The sequence below is a fragment of the Morchella sextelata genome, assembly GCF_020137385.1.
Source record: "Morchella sextelata strain SCLS chromosome Unknown scls_3, whole genome shotgun sequence".
Lineage (NCBI taxonomy): Eukaryota > Fungi > Ascomycota > Pezizomycetes > Pezizales > Morchellaceae > Morchella > Morchella sextelata.
In genome coordinates this window covers 2,434,627-2,453,218 of record NW_025408618.1, presented here as the reverse complement: position 1 = coordinate 2,453,218, position 18,592 = coordinate 2,434,627, and the positions used below count along the sequence as shown (strand labels likewise).

The 18,592-nt window shown below is 48.1% G+C and overlaps 4 protein-coding genes across 4 annotated transcripts; 2 read left to right on the top strand and 2 right to left on the bottom strand.

Annotated features, from left to right (window-relative positions):
• Positions 1–887: 887 nt before the first annotated feature.
• H6S33_009448 (uncharacterized protein) lies at positions 888–1,771 on the top strand (the record flags this gene model as incomplete). Its single annotated transcript, XM_044840845.1, has 3 exons — positions 888–1,334; positions 1,449–1,561; positions 1,627–1,771. The coding sequence occupies 3 exons, from the start codon at positions 888–890 to the stop codon at positions 1,769–1,771; spliced, it is 705 nt and encodes a 234-aa protein (XP_044698263.1).
• Positions 1,772–4,023: 2,252 nt separating this feature from the next.
• Positions 4,024–5,948, bottom strand: H6S33_009447 (uncharacterized protein; the record flags this gene model as incomplete). Its single annotated transcript, XM_044840844.1, has 7 exons — positions 4,024–4,031; positions 4,079–4,103; positions 4,174–4,245; positions 4,307–4,768; positions 4,833–5,591; positions 5,672–5,794; positions 5,889–5,948. 7 exons carry the CDS (start codon positions 5,946–5,948, stop codon positions 4,024–4,026), a joined length of 1,509 nt encoding a protein of 502 aa, XP_044698262.1.
• A 7,883-nt stretch (positions 5,949–13,831) lies between these two features.
• On the top strand, positions 13,832–16,755 carry H6S33_009446 (uncharacterized protein; the record flags this gene model as incomplete). The annotated part of the gene is made up of 7 exons (XM_044840843.1): positions 13,832–13,883; positions 13,960–14,099; positions 14,152–14,267; positions 14,323–14,753; positions 14,827–16,298; positions 16,420–16,599; positions 16,678–16,755. The coding sequence occupies 7 exons, from the start codon at positions 13,832–13,834 to the stop codon at positions 16,753–16,755; spliced, it is 2,469 nt and encodes an 822-aa protein (XP_044698261.1).
• A 715-nt stretch (positions 16,756–17,470) lies between these two features.
• H6S33_009445 (uncharacterized protein) lies at positions 17,471–18,353 on the bottom strand (the record flags this gene model as incomplete). The annotated part of the gene is made up of 2 exons (XM_044840841.1): positions 17,471–17,908; positions 18,015–18,353. The coding sequence occupies 2 exons, from the start codon at positions 18,351–18,353 to the stop codon at positions 17,471–17,473; spliced, it is 777 nt and encodes a 258-aa protein (XP_044698260.1).
• Positions 18,354–18,592: the final 239 nt, after the last annotated feature.

Sequence of the window (18,592 nt, the reverse complement as noted above, 5' to 3'; positions counted from 1 at the left end):
AGCCAATAGCAGGTTCGGAGTTCTGCCACTACTAATACTACTAATACCAAATAATTTAGTCCTAGGGTCCTCTCTTTAATTTGTCCTGTTTGTGTTGATCGCACGGAGCATCCTATGGCCAGTGCCAATATGACCTCACAGATGATAAAACCGCCTTTTTCTAACAACAGCAATCACACGTCAGAATATCAAACCAAGTTTCTAGAAGAATCCTAGAATATTATACCCTCTCGGGGGCTAGCCGGTCGGTGACCAAGATAAGGGTAACTCGGGATAAGGCAAAGCTGGCAGTGTCGAAAGGCAAGGGCCCAACATCATCAGGCGATAACAACTGAAGTGAACCTTGCAACTATGTAGACCCAGTAACCAGGCTCCCGGGTGTTCCAGAGTCACATGAAGAAGTTGTGGATTAGAGGAAGGTAAGTATGTACTGTGCGAGGTAACCCTGAATATCGGTGCACGCTGTATGTTGCTGATCAGAGGGAAACAAATGTATTTTCTTATGTTAGCTGTGTGGAGATTGCCGTGTGTGTGTGCACCGGCCACCTCCACCATAGACAGCCATGCACTTAGCTCGATGACGGCAGCTAGCGGGCGCTCGGTGATCGGACTTTGGTGGAGCAACTGGATTGTTTCTTTTTTTTTTTTTTTTTAGTTGGGGTTGACAGATTATGGCTCAGCTAGCTAGCAGCTAGTGTAGAGCTTGGGGAGCTATGGAGCATTTGGTTATATACCTATATCTATGTCCCTTTTTTGAGAACTCTTGTATAAAGACCTCTTGTGGGCCCTACCAAAGTTCAGTCTTGATCTCTACTAGCTATATATCTAAAACCCAAATAATCTGCTACCTGCCTCTACCCCATTAATTAGCAAGCAAGCTCCCTAAAATGTTTACACCTCTCCCCTCAATCTCGGAGACAGAGACAGAGGCTCCCCCACGCGTCGGCATCCCCTCCTACCTCCTCCAAGACATCTTTGCCCACCTTGACCTCTACGACATCATTGCCTGCCAGCAGGTCTGCCGCCTCTGGAATGATATCTTGCAGACCCGCCGGTCTCTTCGCAGCAAGCGCTTCCTCGCGCCCACCCACCTCCTGCCCTCTCCGCCGGTGGAGAAATACATGCTACACCCCGTTTTTGGGCTAATTCATTTCTCTCCCTCACTGTGCGCCGCAGACACAACCTTAGGGCGCCGCGGTGATGGGCCAGCAGCGCTCTTGAAAGACTCGTCGGTGTGCGCGCAGTATGCAACAGACCCACCGACGGCCTGGGCGGCGTTCGAGGTGTTGAAGTTCCACCCATATTGCGTAGTCGAGAATGCAACGGGCGTGACGGTATGGGATGTGATGGTAGCGCTGGCAGAATAGTAAGTGAGAGATGTGATATATGTGGTGTGGTGTGGTGCGTGGTGAGGGGACAGTTAGCTAACCTGAACCGCGAATAGTAAGACGAAGGAAGCCAAGATTAGCTTTGGAACATTCTTTGGGTCAACGATCTGCTCAAAGAGGAACTATGACCGTTCCAGGAGGATGCGGCATGTGGACTTCTTGGGGACGGAGAGGTATGTTGGTCTGCTTTCGATCATTGGTATTTGTGGTTGGGGACTAATGAGACTGTGTTCTGCAGTGTGTTCATTGATTTCAGCGGGAGAGACGAGAGGGATCCCAGGGTGTTTATTGGTACGTCATTTGAGGCGAGGGGCGGCTCGAAGAAGGGGAAGTTGTTTAAGTTTTGGAGCGCTATTGCGTTCTGCGATGAGGTGAAAACGTAACGCAGTTTGCTTATTGGTTTTCTCTCACTTTGTAGATACAGCTTATGTTTTGACGAATTTCGTTACTTTCTCTCCTTTTTTTTTGCTTTCTCTTTAGCAAGCGTGTTCTTCTCTCATTTGTCTGGCGTGCTCAGAAAGGGGTTCTTCATTCTTAACTTCGTAGTATCAATCATTTTATTTCATTTCACTCTTTCCTTGTATCCATAATTCAGGTTACTGCATTGTACGTAACGGCTTAGTTCACTTCTGCAAGCCGAACAATTGATTCCACTAGCAGGCGTCCCGATCCCCACTACCCGTGCTCAGAGCCAGCCAAGCAGTACTCTTTGCCCTCAAAACAAGCGATCTGCATTATTATTTGTTTCTGATTCGATCACATGCATGGACCGGTTCGTAAGTCTTAGCCATCTCCACCTTCTCGATGGCTGCTGTCCCGACCGGCCGTATCGGCAACACATAGGGAGAGGAGAGAGAGAGGGCAGAAGTGGGGTTCCTTGTGCTACGCGGAATCGAAAACAGGAATCTTTGTGAGAGTGTTTTTTCATCGAACAACCAACCTGCTGGGAAGAGCTTTCATGCCGTACTCTTTCCCATTATATTGATATGGCATCAACTAAAGCCTAAAGCGCAAAGCTCATCACTACCAATATATGTATATATTAGGCCATTCATATGATCATCCCACACGGCCCGAACATTCGTTTCGGTTTCTGACACTAGCCCGGCACAGCACCGCGCTAGGACGACGCAGTAGCAGAAGAGTGAGTACTTTTCTGTTGAAACAGGATCGGGACAATGGGACTTTCAGAATGTTCTGCAGATCATCGGAGATGTCCATTTTGAAACCGGGTGTTGGTGGATCCGAGGCAGGCGATACATGCCGTGAAAAGTGTAATAGTTATTGACATGCATGTATGAAGTACCACAATTGTACAACATCTTTCCATAAGGTAAGCAATATAAATAGATGTAAAATAGATGTAATTCCCTATTTCACCCCAGACGAGAGAGCGGAGAGGAGTTTCATAGCTGGGAAACGTCTCCAACCCCGTTTCTGCACTACCGTATAGTCTAGTCTCTCATAGTTGTTCTTTTGACCATGCATACAGATTGCCATATCCTTCAAGCTTTACAAAGCTCTGGTTACGTGTCCTGTTCATACGTATCAAAACCCCGAAGTGTAAAAGCTTAACAGCATCTTAATAACTGGTTCTAATTAGATACTTCTCAAGTTGTACATGTACATCGATCATGTAGATATGTCAAAGGGAAATGATCGGAATCCCATGATTTGAGCACCAATCCTGTGGCGTTGATGAGGCTCTATTTGGAAGCGCTGCGCATTTCTCACATTTTTGGTGATCATATCAATTAGTAATCCTTTTCAGATGTGTGGCCACTGCAGGGCCTGCTACTGTCTTAGCTTTTTGTTTAGTAGTTATTCGCTAAATACCATGAGATTCCGAGATCGATCGGGAAGCTTCAACAGATTTGGCCGGCAGATCGAGTGTGTTGGGGATTACTCAACCCCACCCGTTCCATGAGGCGGATGTCTCGGATGTAGTTGGATGGTCCCTAAGAGAGCCTGTTTTTATAATACCACTACTCGGGGCAGGCAAGAACCTGAAAATGACTTTTTATGGTAACGACCTCTGATTCGCGGCTGGCGAAAAGCTACACCAAATTGAGCCCCTGCTTGCAGCTTGCATTTTCAGGTTCTTATTGCCTGCCTCGAGCACATCCCTGGTTTGTAAGTATGCACCAATGTGTACTTTCTTTCCCAAGACCTAACCGGCCGGCCAGGAGAAGGTAGTATTATTCAAAAGCCAGTACGAAACTAAGGGGCAAAAACATGAGGTATCTTCCGGGCTGGATCAGTCATCAGGGTTAATCGAGTGATAGCCTATGACGTGAATTTCTAGAGCTGCACTCGATACCGAACTACGCGAAACGACAGCTCAATCATGCAGTTAACTTACATACCATAGATCTAAGAATGCTATGTCACTTCACGTATTACATGTAGGTCCTCCTGATTGGCCCACTGCTCCCGAATGTTCGTAAATTGTATTAAAAAAACTAATCTAGAAATGAGATTCTCAAGTGTTGGAGGCGGGTTAGATAGAGTTGAAGGCGCTATATTAGTCCGCATACTATCTATATCGTGAAATCAAACCGACCAGGCTAAATTGCAGCAAACATATGGGCTACCTCCGCCAAGCTCAAAAGTATAAAATCATACTCTTGTCTCCTCAATTCTCTACCTTGAATTCTATTCTTGATCTCTTTCCCACAACAGTACCGCACCCCAATAGGGGGCTTGCCCTACCCTCTTCCACCAGTTTCAGATACTGTTTTTTGCACGTACTCGGGCCAAACCTATAGCTCCCGCCAAGACTTACTATAGTGTCTGATACTTGCTTCCATTTCACACCCAAAATAGATGGATCAACTATCTCGAGGAGTAGTTCAATCTGCTCTAGTTAGTTAGTACACCAAAAATATCATCTTAGATGGAGTGATTGAATGACAAACATCCTCTTCTGTCCATTGTGGCTTCCTCAACCTTTCGCTTTTGGGCTTCGTTAAAGTTCTTAGCCTTCCACGGAGAGTACTCTCGGCTTCATTGATTCCAAGTTTCTTCTTGATGGTACGATAGCTGATACCTTCGGATCTCCACCGCAGAAGTAGCCGATTTTGCTCCCTCAGTAGCTCTTTTGAGTCCGGTAGCGGTCTCGAGATGAAGGAGGTAGGGGTCGAGGCTGGTGAAGGCGAAGGTATATCATTGTCGGACATGGTCGCTTCATCGCTATCTATTAATTCTTGATCTGAGATAAACCTAGAAAAGTCGTGATATTTTTCAAGCCCTTCAGGATCGAAGACGCTCTTTGGTGGAGGTGTGGAGGGGAGTTTGAGCTTAGAGAGGTGACGAGGGGAGATTGTAATGTTAGGGCTTGGGGTTTCTTCCGGGATTCCGAATACGTGCGAGAATTCTGACTGCTTTCCCGGTAAGCTTATTAAAATTATACGGTGGAATCATGTGGGGTTCGGGAAGCAATACATTTTTCAAATCTAAATTGACTAGATCGGAAGATAGTTGTGATAGATGACCGCTTTTGAGTGGCTCATATGCATCCACAGTGTAGGTGGCGGCAAAAGAGGGCTGCGTAGCTGTGGGATGTGGTGATATCGATAGCTTATCTCTCCTTTGAGGATCCTCGATGTCCGGTGATTCAATGGGGACGAATGGAATTGAGGACGGTGTTTGATTAAATCTGGAGCACATATCACTATTTCGTTTTCGTTTCGAGGCCCGTGGGTTAGAAAAGGGTAACGAGTGGTAGGTTTCATGGCTTTCCTCTGTAGGATAAGCCTGAATGATAGATGATATATTCTGAGTTTCTGATTCCGGGAGTGTTGGTTTTACTCTGAAGATACAGGTGTCCACAATCTCTGGGAAGAGATCAACAACAGCTTGGTGAGCTGCGGCTGTGAAACTGGGAGTACCGGACTTAAAGGGGGTAACGGCTGGGGTTGGGATAGTAGAGACGTATTCGGGTGAATTTGGCGGTGCCGTTATGCTCTCTGGGGTGTTTGGTTGTGTTTTATTATCTGATAGTAAACTCGTAGGGGTTCCCGTCCCTGCTGCTGTGCGTATACCCACCATCTCATCCTGTATTTCCTCTTCTCCCTGTTGCTCTCCAACATCAAGTGGATATTGTGTATCAAAGCTCCAATCTTGATCCTCCTGATGATAGCAAGGAGGTGAAAATTTGCCGTAGGATTGTACTAAGATGCTGGATTCTCTGGGAGGCTGGAACTGTAAAATTTATAAGTTAACTGGCATGATATGACTTAGGTGACTACGTATAAGACGCCTGTCAATGAATTACAACTCACCCAATCAGCATCATCAATGAACCTGTTCTTTTCCTGGGTTTCTTGTGGTTCCCACATTCCTATGTGGTGTATTTCTGGCACCGGCTGGTCCGTAAAGATATGTCCAAAGCCGGTAGAAGACGTCTATTAACTCGGGAATAATTAGATGTCACAGTGTTCTTTCCCGACCTTTATTTGTCACTTTGGATTATATTAGAGACGAGACTAGACTGGTTACCTTTATATCAGTGTCATATGAACGCCAGATACTACCTGAAGGATTAGGATCCGATTCCATAACCTAAGTAATCTTTGTCAGTATAATAATAGTAGATAGCAATGAGTCCTAACTACATACTGCAATCCTCGACCCTAGGTAAACACTGATATTAGACTTATTCCAGCGTCTAAACAGATCTAGAAGCAGTATAGTAAGAGATTAGTGAGCTATCCAGAAACAATAATTCGTGTAACTGGCTCTTTTATAAGGTGGTTCCGAGCTCATTGATGCCTCTAAGGAGTTAAATCATATAGAAGTCGCACCTGATGAGATAAGATTGCTTTCTTGGAATGGTCAGGAGCTTTCAAAACCTAGACGTTCGTGATATCAAATAAGCAGGTGACTTGTGGTCAAACACGTAACGGTGTACGCGTGCGTCAGATTTTCTTCTGCGGCCGGAATCGATCTTCCTTCAACAGCAGTTGCAACTATGGCTTGGGCTGTTGTAGCTGTTGTTATAGTTTTTGATCCGGTATATTCATACCTGTCTTTCTGATATAGTCGGCAACTGGCCACGAAGCCACATGGTCAGGTTCAGGTCTTATAAAGCAAGATGAGAATGTACATGTGCGACAAAGCGAGCGAATCAGAAACCCGCGGGTGATCTGTATATATGATTCTAGAAAGCTGGTCCTCTGCAGCGTTTCTGCTGAAGATACACAAGACTCACATCATCTCCTAAGCAAACCTGGTTTCCGTATACACATTGCGTCTTGATTCCAACACTTTCTGGTCGTGATGTACAGTCTGTGTGACGGATAAGAAAACTTGGGTCCATTGACTAACACACAAGCCTAACCTCACCATGATAAAACTCTTCAAGAAAGCAGTGTTGTCCCTCAACTCGCCACTCGCGTCAACTTCGGGAAAAAAGACAAGCAAAGTTTAATAAAGACATATGCAGCGTGCGGGGTTTAACCCGTACCCCCCACTCCTTGATGTGTAGATGCTCCGCTACCCGCTGGGCACTGAGAAAAAGGTGAGTACCTCCCTTTCTCCACATTGTTTCTGGTATACCGGCATTCGATACCCCATATTGGGAATTCCGAGGAGAATGTGCATATGCCAAATGTCTAAGTGACATGATCAATCCTGGCCCTGCAGCAACTTGGATACCGGTTATTCAAGCATACGAGCGACAAGTGCACCTTTCCCAGCTTGACTGTTTTCTAATGACTATATTGCTATTCATATAGGACCAATCGTACGTGGGGAAAGTCATATGTAGTTTAATCAACACGATCTAGAGTAACTGTCCTTACGTGATGAGCACCGCTATATCGAATCTCTATTACTACTGCAGCTGGGTTTCTTTCCAGAATTGATATCCAACCCCGCACCATCTTACCAAGCTAGCCGGAGAATTGCTGGGACCCTTTAATCTATATAACAATGGTTATTTATGGCCTTTGTTCTCTCCACCCTATCACTCACTGGGATGTGCGTAACCGTCACACTAAAACACTACCGTTCCCCTGAAATGTTGAGATGAAAGGTACGTATAGTAAAGAGAATTATATGAAGCTCCAGCAGAATTATGGTCCCTAACCTATGGCCATGATCGATATAATTTATAGGGTATAACGTGGCCGGAGCCTCGGGTATTTTTAGTGAGACGTTTAGATAAGTAAGTTTTAGGCGGAAAAGTATGATCGATCGACCAACCCAATACAAAAAAGACTTTTCTGCCTTTGGTTAATTAAGTGGATGTACATGGGGGAGGGAGGGGGGCAAAAATTACCAACTCTATTCTGACTAGGGAGGTTTTATTTTTTATTTTTCCCAGGCAAAACGACCTCTTCATGGCCGAGAAGCATTGGCTTGTGAGTATCCTCTGGAGTAGGAAATTCTCATTGGCTAGAATACTTCAAGTAGCTCGAAAGTCTAGTATCCTTAAGCAGGATTGTGATGCTCCGAATTTTCGCCACAGGATACACCCACCACAGCGTCCCGAGCCACAGGACTATTAACATAGAAGTTTTAAACGAGAGCTGCATCTAACACTACAGTGAAATGTAGAAGCAGGGATCTGTGAGCAGGGCCTGCATTGCTGGCAAGGCAAATAAAAATTTTCAAATATTTCAACAGTAATTCCACCACACGCTGTAGTGACTTCAACTTGCGATCGTCAAGCTGTAGGCATTGTTTGACTTGGCGAATGAGCAGCTGCCAACCATATGCTCCACCTTAGTTGTATATTTCTGTCATCCCCTCCTCTTCTGCAGCGGAGATGTATTCACCCTTGCCCGCTCTTTCTTTTCATCAGAGAAATGCCGGCACTTTTATGAACATTTTGTCTGCAGCGTGGTTTCTGAAGCATTTAAGTTTTGATAGGTTCGCGTCCTAATCCTTGATGCCCCCTGATATCATCTACCCTAGCGTCTGAATGTGTCAAAAAGCTCTAGCTAGATACTATCACCGGCAATGCAGCATGCCGGCTAGGCACCAGGCTAGGGATGATCATAAAGCTTGCGAGTGATAAGTTGTGACTAAGAATTTGGCTGTACAAACTTATGCTCGTGCCATTCTACATTCGTAGATAATACAGACAAAGAACTTCTATCCATTTGTTATTCTCCAGACCGGAATTGACAAAGAGAGTGAATGATAAACCCTTGTCTTCTACTCGACGTTGTGATGCACTTCCCCAACGTTGCAGTGCACTTCCCCAACGTACGTAACCGGCATTACTATTAACTCTTTGTAGTATTAGACCTTCTTTCCGTAGACTACAAGTTCCAGGCTACTTTATTCTAGAACACAACAGTAACTGGTTTATCTTGAACTGCCGATAGCCCTAATGATACAGGATGAAACCTAGTATAGGCCTGGTGTCTACTTACGGGTTTTGTACATCCCGCAGTGCACATAGGACGGAAGGTCTAGGTCTACTAGCAGATCATGTACTGCAGTGGAATTGCGGCCCGAGCCGGGCAACATAGGGGCCTGAGCCCATGAAGTGTGAGGCTGAGAAGAAACGAGAAAGGCTGTATACGATAATATTTTCATGACCGGGGTGTTTTGTGGTAAAACGAGGAAACATGGTGTCATGTTTGCTACGTGTAGTCTTGTGATTCTTGGTTGCCACACAACATTAACCAGTGCCAAAAAAACCATCTCCATTGTCCTCCACTTGGTGAGATCTTTCCGGGAATTCCCGGGATCATTTTTGCTTTAAATTTTCTCAGTAAGAGTCAAATGGTTGGGCTTGTGTGCAACTCCCGAAACAGTCTCGGTTGGTTTAAAAATGCTAGTGGAGTACCAGGTGAACTCCGGAATCGTAGGTTTATCCGGAATAAGAAACTCTCGGAGGCTTCGGGAGTCCTTTGGGGCCTTTTGAAAGCCATTCAAAGCTTTATTCTCAATATTCTTCGTTGTGACGCAACATGCGATACGGACTCATACGAGACATAGCTTTCTAGAGGCCATATAATGGCTAAAACATCCATAAAAGCTCATTACTAACTTCCAATCGCCTGTGAATTTCCTATACAAGGGAATTTAATCTGTCGGCCTGTTTTTGGAGGGGGGTGTCAAGCTGTTATTCCTGGAATGAATAGAGCTCCAAGAGAGAGCGTAGTTAAACTGCCGGCTAGTCATAGGAAGAATTCATGGCGGGCCCAACTCTCACTCTTCATTCTAAGGCCTCTCATTCGCTGCGATGTTGATGAAAGATTCAGTTGACTGAATGTATGTATAGAGAAGAATATGAAAAGCAAAATTTGGTGGGCAGATCCGGGGAAAGAGATTTCATTCAATTTTCTCTATGACAGTACGCTGAGCCATAGAGATTTCCCTCATGGATCTTTGATATTGACCTGGATTATCAGAGGTGTCTGGTAACAGCTGCTTAAGTCAAAGCTGGCTATTGAATTCGTCTGAATTGGCTCATATATATCATTTTCGCTATGCCGCTGAATAAAGCACTAGTTGTTTATAGCCGTTGTGGGTGAAACCGCCTAATCGGACAGATAGGTGATCACAAAGGTATGATTTAGCAGCCTGTGCTCTTTTAAAGACGACAATATAGGTTGTGTCGAATTCTGTGTTTGGAGTTTCTCAAAAACAATCAGGGAATACTTGAGGGTGGACGACTGGAGAGACTTTAGGAGATCGTTGGAACTGTATATGCGTATCATGGTTTTAGTAATATCTGACGATGTTGGGTAAGAATTAAACCCAGCCACCTGTGCCACCATTAGCCACCGTTGTACTACCAAATTCAACTCACCTCTGCTGTCTCAAATAAATCCACTGGTACTCCTTGTGTTTCACCAAGAAGTATACAGGAATACTCCATGGATGATTTGAAGGTCTAGGCGTGATGGAAGCTGATCTGGAAGAAGTGGAGGATGAGGTTTGTAGAGAGGATCGAAGATCAGGCCGGGCAAATAAAAGAGTTTGTCTGGACGTTGATTTAAGGTTCTTGGCTAGCTAGATGCAGAAGAATGAGACAGAGCCCCTTCCCGCAGTATTCGCGCCCCACACGACCACCACGATCAGACATCAAATTGCTACGTATGTACATGCACTATTCCTGGCATGACCCACCAACTTAATAAATAAATGTATGCTGGGGTCATCATAAAACCCTCTACGTACAAGAAGCAGATATTTAACGTTCAAATATGCATCATTTTAAAGATGATCCACTAGCTAAAGGAAAAGCATATGGACCAATTCAAATAATCCTCATTGTTGAAATATGTTTTAAATCAATCTCTATGCGTTCTGATCCTCCTACTTTTGCAAGTTTTGATCCCTTTGATTAGTATCCATTCTACGTACGTCCATGTGGTCTTCAGAGTTTTGGCAAGCTACACACACACCCATACAGGAGTCTAATAGCAAATTATAAAGAGTGTAAAGCTAGCACACATAGTAAATCTCGGGATCATTCCCCCAGCTATGTCTACACACTATTTAAAGTTAGTACACATTAGTTAACTGCCAAGATATTTACTAATGCTAAATACATGTATTTATATAGACCCCTGCTCTACATCAGCTCTGGTAGCTCAGTGGTTAGAGCATGCGATTGCAGATCGCAGGGTCGATCGTTCAAACCGGTCTCAGAGCTTTTTGATTAAGTTTTTCCTAGTGTATTATATTATCAGCTTCCTTCAAGATCGCGCCGAGCTATATCCAGTTTTAGTATCCCCCCCTCATTCAGCACTGGAGTCGTCCTGGTTTGTGGCCAACATTCATAGCTATAGGCTCTGTTTTTGAATAGACGATTAGTTCCCTTTGAATAATAATATATGGTGGTTTGCTTGATTTGGGATAAAGGTAAAAACGCCAAGGAATCCATCCCTCAGGCCAAATGTTTGTACAACCCATTTCATCCCGAGAGAAGTCAAGCCATATATTAAGCCACCCACATAAATGTAAGTACATTAAGTACACTGTAGCGTATATATGTATGTATATAGAGCTGGAAGTCGGCACATTCAGGTGGGGGCGACAAACCTTTTATATGTTCATGTAGCTGTCACTTCGGCCCGCAGTTAAGAATATCTCTTTCGGCCAACTGGCGTGGGACAGATAGTGGGGGAATGTTGTAAACAAGACTTGGTACAGACAGGGTGCTACATGTATATTAGGTACCGTATACATGTCCTTCACACGCGTACCCACATCACTGATGTAGAGAAATGCTGGAAAGGCCACTTTGGAGAACGCCGCAGAGAACGCTCTGAGCAATACATATCATTGGCGGGGGTTAAACCCTTTTCAAGCGTCCAAGAGACACATGTGTACTTCTTTCCTCATCATGTTGTCTCTCACTATGAAGCACCTGTCTTCATCTGATCCCGACCTCAACCGCATCTCAGGCGAGCTAGATTCCACGAAGGAGTCGACTCAACTACATTGGAGATAGTTTTCAAGGAATATCATTGTCCGCCTTCTTATCCGGGTATCTGCCTCATGATCAAAGTCATCTGTCCAAACAATCTGGATGTGATGTCCTATGGAGGTACAGCATACGTATATACTCTTAGCAACCATTAATACGGACAACTACGACTAATCATTTTACGTGCGTCGAGCCTGGGGTGCAGTACATGTAATTTATAGTATTTTATCCCCTATATGCTTCTTCATTATAAGGCCTCAAGTCCATCCTACACATCGGTTGATCGGAGGACCACGCCCCCACACATCTCACCTATAGATACCCGTCAATATTATCTCGTCGGGGATTAGAGGGCAAAAAGCATGGTTCTCGCGAGGTGAAAACCTCTACTATGTACAATCTCGGCGAAATTCAGCCCGGTACATCTGATGGTAGTGATCGTAAGATGTAGGGAGATAGTACTTTGAGCAGCTTTCGACCCCAATGTACAAAAAGAGGCACCGTGAGATGAAAATTACGGAGCTGCTTAGCGGCCCGACGTTATATACGCACGTGGCACATCTTTCCGGAAACCTGAGGCGGATTCTCCGCTGTAATCCGACTTCAAATGATTACCCAACCAAAACCAAGCTTTAGGGAATGAAGACAATATCTATAGCTGGTGGTACATTGATGTTACCAGGAAATTATGTTACCTGTCAACACAAGACGGTGCATACAGTACTGATCAATACGCCTCGCTTTCTGAGTCATCTGCACATTTGGAGAGCTATGTCGTATTGAGGGAGACATACCTAGGTACTGAGCAGACAACTAAAATGTCGGGGTTTGAGCTAATTACACAGGGATTATAGATTGCAGATAACATTAACTGTACTCTATATACCACATGCCATGGGTGTATATCTTTATTTCGACATGCAATACTCCGGGGAATACACCTGCAAGTGAATGAGTAAGCACCATCGAGCAGATGGGTAAGATTCATATCCGTAGCCTACGGAATTAAAGTCTTGATGTTGTAATGTAAGTTGTTATGAGCGCTCAAGCAGACCAAAGTCGCATCAACTTGTCGAGATACACTAACGGAATATGCTGTCGTAAACCCGGTCGTCGGCTGTTGGAACAGCATTCAAAGATTTCCGCAAGCGTATCTTCAAATTTCAATCTGGCATACAGGCACGCGTCTCCCCGCACCCCGCACCGCCATCTGAAGCAGGTACAGGTTTTGTCTGGGCAGGAGTACTGCAGTAGTAGCGTACAAGGATTGTAGTGAATTAATTGGGTCGACTCCTATTGGCTCTGGGCACTCTCGGTAAAAAGTAAACCCATGATCCTTGCATCTTACCAGGAGACTCGGGCCTAGAGACCGTTATTAATGATCAACAGGGGGAAGAGAAGGTTGTCGATCCGCCTGTTGGAAGAGGTTTAATAAGTTTAATAAGCAAATAAGCCTTTTTCGTGTGTAAAGGCGAGCTATCGGAGGCTTCCGTCCGTTAACAGAAACCTCCTATGTAGCAGACAGCTATTGACTGATACGTAGAAAAACCGATTCTACCGCAATACCCACGGATACTCTACCTCTACCCCAGTGTCAAGGTCGTGCCACAATCTAAAGTTGATGCCGTCGAGTTTGCTAGCTCGGAGATTCCCCACACATGAGCGGAAAAACGTGTGAACGTACCGACTGCCATTGTCTTCTGCGCTGCATAGGCAGGTAGGCACTGCTCCATGCATGCATTATACGGGCCCAACTGCAATTATCATGTACCCCAGGAAACCTCACTTCCCGGGTGCATGGAGTGCCCAGAGGTCCACCGCACTAACGATGAAATGAACCATACGATTCTCCTCGCCTCTTCATCTATCACTCCTTTCTAGCCATAGGAGATCTCAGGATTCAATATAAGAAGCCCATTGATCCCCTATGATCTCCCGTACCATCTCTCTCAAGCAAGCAAGAGACAGACGACCCACTCAACCCACCAAATCCACCAACCAAATCTGGTTCCGGTGATAGTCTTTCCTTTACTGAGTCGCCAATATGAAAATCTCTTTCTTCTACCTGTTGTCCGTGTTGGGTCTGACTAGTTCAGGTAAAAAAATATTCCTCATATATTAGAAACCGTGTTATACCCACCCGTGCTGATCCTTTCTCGGCGTGAATGATAGTACTCGCACAGTCAACAACTGAATACACCGACCCCGAGACGGGGATAATCTTTCAGCGTTTCCTAACCAGCTCATATGGGGGCTTCAGTTTTTCAGTCGTCTTTCCGAGCACACCAACCAATGAGTTTATTGGGCAGATTGTGAGTATCATTATTACTATTGATGATAAATTAAAGTGCTGATGGTCTATAGGTCGGCCCCATCGGAGGATGGTCCGGTGTCAGCTTTGGTGGAGGCATGAACGGCAACCTTCTCAGCGTCGTGTGGATGAACGGAAATGAAATTGTCCAGTCGTTCCGCATGGCCTCGTAAGTCTCCCGGAGAGCAGGTAGCAATAGAAAAGCAGTGCTGATAGTCCCCCAGTGGCTACCTTGAGCCCACAGTCTACTCTGGCACCGCCTCCAGCATCCCCCTCTACACCAGCTCCAATGCCACCCATTTCTCCTACACTTTCCGCTGTGTCGACTGTGTGACCTGGACCGACGGTGGCTTCGACCCCACTGCCGACTTTACTGTTATGGGATGGGCTCAGAGCACCGCCCCTGTCGATGATCCCACTGATCCTGCCTCCACATTTGAGGAGCATCAAGGGTTCGGTCAGTACGGTGTTATACTTACAAGTGCGAGACAGGCAGGGTATGAGGGGTGGCTTGCAGCTGCACCGACGCCCACTGCGGTCCCAACTACTACTAGTGCAGTCAGTACTACCGCACCCACGGCGACACCCACAAGCACAACGGTGCTGGGCACGTATGATTATATTGTTGTTGGTGGTGGTGCAGCAGGGTTGGTTGGTAAGTTGATCATTGACCCTTCTATATCAACGACGTAGTAAGGCAGCTAGCTAACTGATATCTATGATAATAGTTGCGGACCGTCTTTCTGAAACCGGGAAGAGCGTGCTTCTGATCGAGCGCGGTCCACCAAGTACCTACAAGTCCGGAGGCACCGTTGGACCCGCCTGGCTGGCAGGAAAGGGCCTGACACGCTTCGATGTGCCGGGTCTCTGCAATCAGATTTGGGTAGACAGCGCTGGTATTGCATGTAACGACATTGACCAAATGGCCGGTTGCGTCCTCGGCGGTGGGACAGCCGTCAATGCGGGACTGTTCTTCAAGCCCCAGGACAGAGACTGGAACGATAACTTCCCCACCGGATGGAAAGCCACTGATATGGTCTCTGCGACCAACAAAGTCTTCACACGTATTCCCGGCACTGATAACCCATCTAGCAATGGCGTACGCTATCTGCAGGCGCCTTACACCGTTCTCTCCAGCGTCCTAACGACCGCCGGGTGGTCAGAGGTCACCGCAAACTCGGTCCCCAACCAGAAGAACCGCACATTTTCCCACTCGCCATTCATGTACGCCAACGGCGAGCGTGGTGGGCCCCTCGCAACATACCTCCAGACCGCAAAGGCCCGCTCCAACTTTGCCATCGCCGTCAACACAACCGTCATCAAGACTTTGCGCACCGCCGGCCACATCACCGGTGTGCAGGTGACACCCTCCTCCACAACCGTCGGCGGGAAGATCGGAGTCTACAACGTTACCCCCACCACTGGCCGTGTGATTCTCTCTGCCGGTACCTTTGGGACACCCAAGATCCTCTTCCGCTCCGGTATCGGCCCCACCGACCAGCTGAACGTCGTCAAGTCCTCTCTGGAGGGCGCCGCGATGCAGACAGAGAGCGAGTGGATCCGCCTCCCAGTGGGTTATAACGTCCTCGACCACACAAACACGGACATGGTCTTTAGCCATGCGAGCGTCACAAGCTATGACTTCTACGCCGCCTATGACAACCCAAACACCACCGACATGAACCTCTACCTGAACCAGCGTGCCGGCATCCTCGCCACCGCCGCACCGGGCCCAAACACCATGCTCTGGGAGTCCTTCCTCGGCACTGACGGCATCACTCGCCAGCTGCAGTGGACAGCCCGCAGCGAGGGCTCGCTCGGCCAGGAGGGCACCAACCTCGTCACAATGTCGCAGTACCTGGGCACCGGCGTCACCTCGCGCGGACGCATGACAATCACCAGCTCGCTCAACATGCAGATCAGCACTTCTCCGTTCCTCCGCGACGCGGCCGACATCGATGTGGTGGTAAGGGGTGTCCAGAGCGTGCTCAACGCCGCGAGGGACAAGGGCGGCATCACGTTCATCAGGCCCGCGGCGGGCGTCACAGCGCAGGAGTATGTGAACTCATATGTCGACAGCAGACGTTCGAACCACTGGATCGGGACCTGCAAGATGGGCACCGACTCTGGGCTTTCGGGCGATGGGACAACTGGGAGTGTCGTGGACACCAACGCGAAGGTCTACGGGACCGACAACCTGGTTTGTGATCCCCTTCCTTCCTTTTGCTTCTCTTCCCTTCCTTTTTTTCATTTCCTCCTCTTCTTCTTCCGCCTTCCGTGATAAGACAAGACTGAATGACTGACTGATAAAAAACCCGTAGTTCGTCGTCGACGCCTCCATCTTCCCCGGCCACGTCACCACAAACCCGTCCGCACCCATCATGATCGCGGCCGAGAAAGCCGTCGAGAAGATCCTCGCCCTCGCCACCCCCACCACAACCACCAGCAGCGCCTCCGGGAGCGCGACCGCCGTCCCGCGGTACAGCCAGTGTGGCGGTATCGTAAGTTTTTCCCTCCCTCTGTTTGTGCTTGATGTGGTGTGTGTGTTTGTGATGCTAACGGTGGGCGATTAAAAACAGGGATACCCGGGATCAACCGTGTGTGCGAGCCCGTATGTGTGCACTGTCCTTAATGATTACTATTCGCAGTGCTTGTAGTTGGTTAGTTAGTTTAGTCAGTGGTTGGCTAGTTGTCTCTCATTGTTTGGTTTTGTTTTGGTTTTGGTTCTTACGTTCTTGTATACTTATCTTGGTTATATATCGAATCCTTCTTTGTGTGCCTTTGTTGTGTTCTTGTGTGCAAACAACTGTTGGATGCATGTGATACCTGAGTTGCAAAAGATTCCACACCCCACCACAATCACTTCAGACGTTGAATCCCTCTGAGCGCATGTCAATGACCACAAACACACCTTTCCAGAAACCCTAACCCTACCACCCAAGTTCAAAAGTAACATAAGCGAACCACCCCACCGAAAAACGAATTTTGCAACCGAGAACCATAAAAAAGACACCAAAGTGAACGAGTGTGGGTATTGGGAGGTGAGAAAAAAAATTGTAAAGTCAAGCTCTGAGACCGATTTGAACGATCGACCCTGCGATCTGCAATCGCATGCTCTAACCCCTGAGCTACCAGAGCTGCTTGGTTTAACCGGGTAATTTGCGCGCTGAAAGAGTTCACAGCTATCTTTTCACAGTTTACCCGGCCGGCTGGCTGACTGGCGGGAGCAGAGAGGCGCCGAGTGATGGGTTGTGCTTAATTATTTACTTTTGCGTCCACATTTCCAAAAGGTCACTCGACTGCCCCCCTAATAACCTACATACACGCAAAGACACCACATCCACATCTACAACCATCTACATACAAGCCCACTCACAGCTTCGCACCAGGCACCCCCCTCCCCGCAACCCGACAACACTCCTCCGCCAGCCCCCTCACCGCCGCCACCTGGCGCTCCGTCGCCCCGTTCGTGACCGCGCCCTTGACATGGCCCCTCAGCTGGGGATCCACGTCCTGCGGCACCAGGCCCGCGACAACAAGCAGGCTCGTGTCGCGCGCGCCGAGCACCGCCGTGTTGCTGAGCACGTGCGCGTAGAGGAGTTCGGCGACGACGCCGAGGTCGTCGTAGGCGTGGACCATGCTGCCCATGACACGGGGGGTGACCTTGCCGTAGAGGGTGCTGAAGAGGGCGTTGCCGCGGGCGAGGAGGGGGTGCGGCGGGGAGGCGAGGGCGGCGCGGCGGGAGGTGGGGGAGGGGAGGTGCAGGTGGGGGGGCGTGGCGGTGGAGAGGGCGGTGAGGGCGTTGATGGTCTGGTGGCTGGGGGGTTAGTATGGTATAGAGGCGGGGGTAATGCGGGGGTGGGGTGTCCGCGGAATGTGTTGGGATAGGACCGGGGGGGGGGGAGCGAGAACGTACCACCGGCAACCCGCAAATAACCACACTCTTCAACAGCGCCTCCCTTATCTTCCGATGTATGACGAGCGCACTCTCCCTTCCCTCTTCTTCCTCCTCCTCCCCCCGCTTCCCCGCGCCGCCCGCCGCCAGCTCCCTGCGGACATAGTCCTCCTCGGCGCTGCCCGGGATGGCCACGTTCTCGAGCGCATAGCGCCAGACGCGCGGGATCTCGTCGGGCCGGTTGAGGGCGGAGAAGGCGACCGAGGCCAGGAAGTAGAATGTGTGCCGGGGCAGCGCGGGGTTGTGGTGGAAGGCGCGGAGGAGCTTGTGGGTTGCGAGGGCGGCGGCCGGGCGGGACATTGCGGTGTGTGCGGTGTGCGGTGTGCGGTGTGCGGCGGTGGGGGTGGGGGTGGGGGTGGAGAGCGGCGACGGCGGGTGTTGGGTTTGTGTGTATAGCTAGCTGCACTGGGCGGGCGGGGAGGCGATGATGGTTGGTCAGTGGGTGGGTGGGTGGGTGGGTGGAGGACTGCAGCTGCGCTTTGGGGAATCCGGGAGGTTTGGTTTGGTTTGGTTTGGTTTGGTTAGCTGTTGTGCCGGCT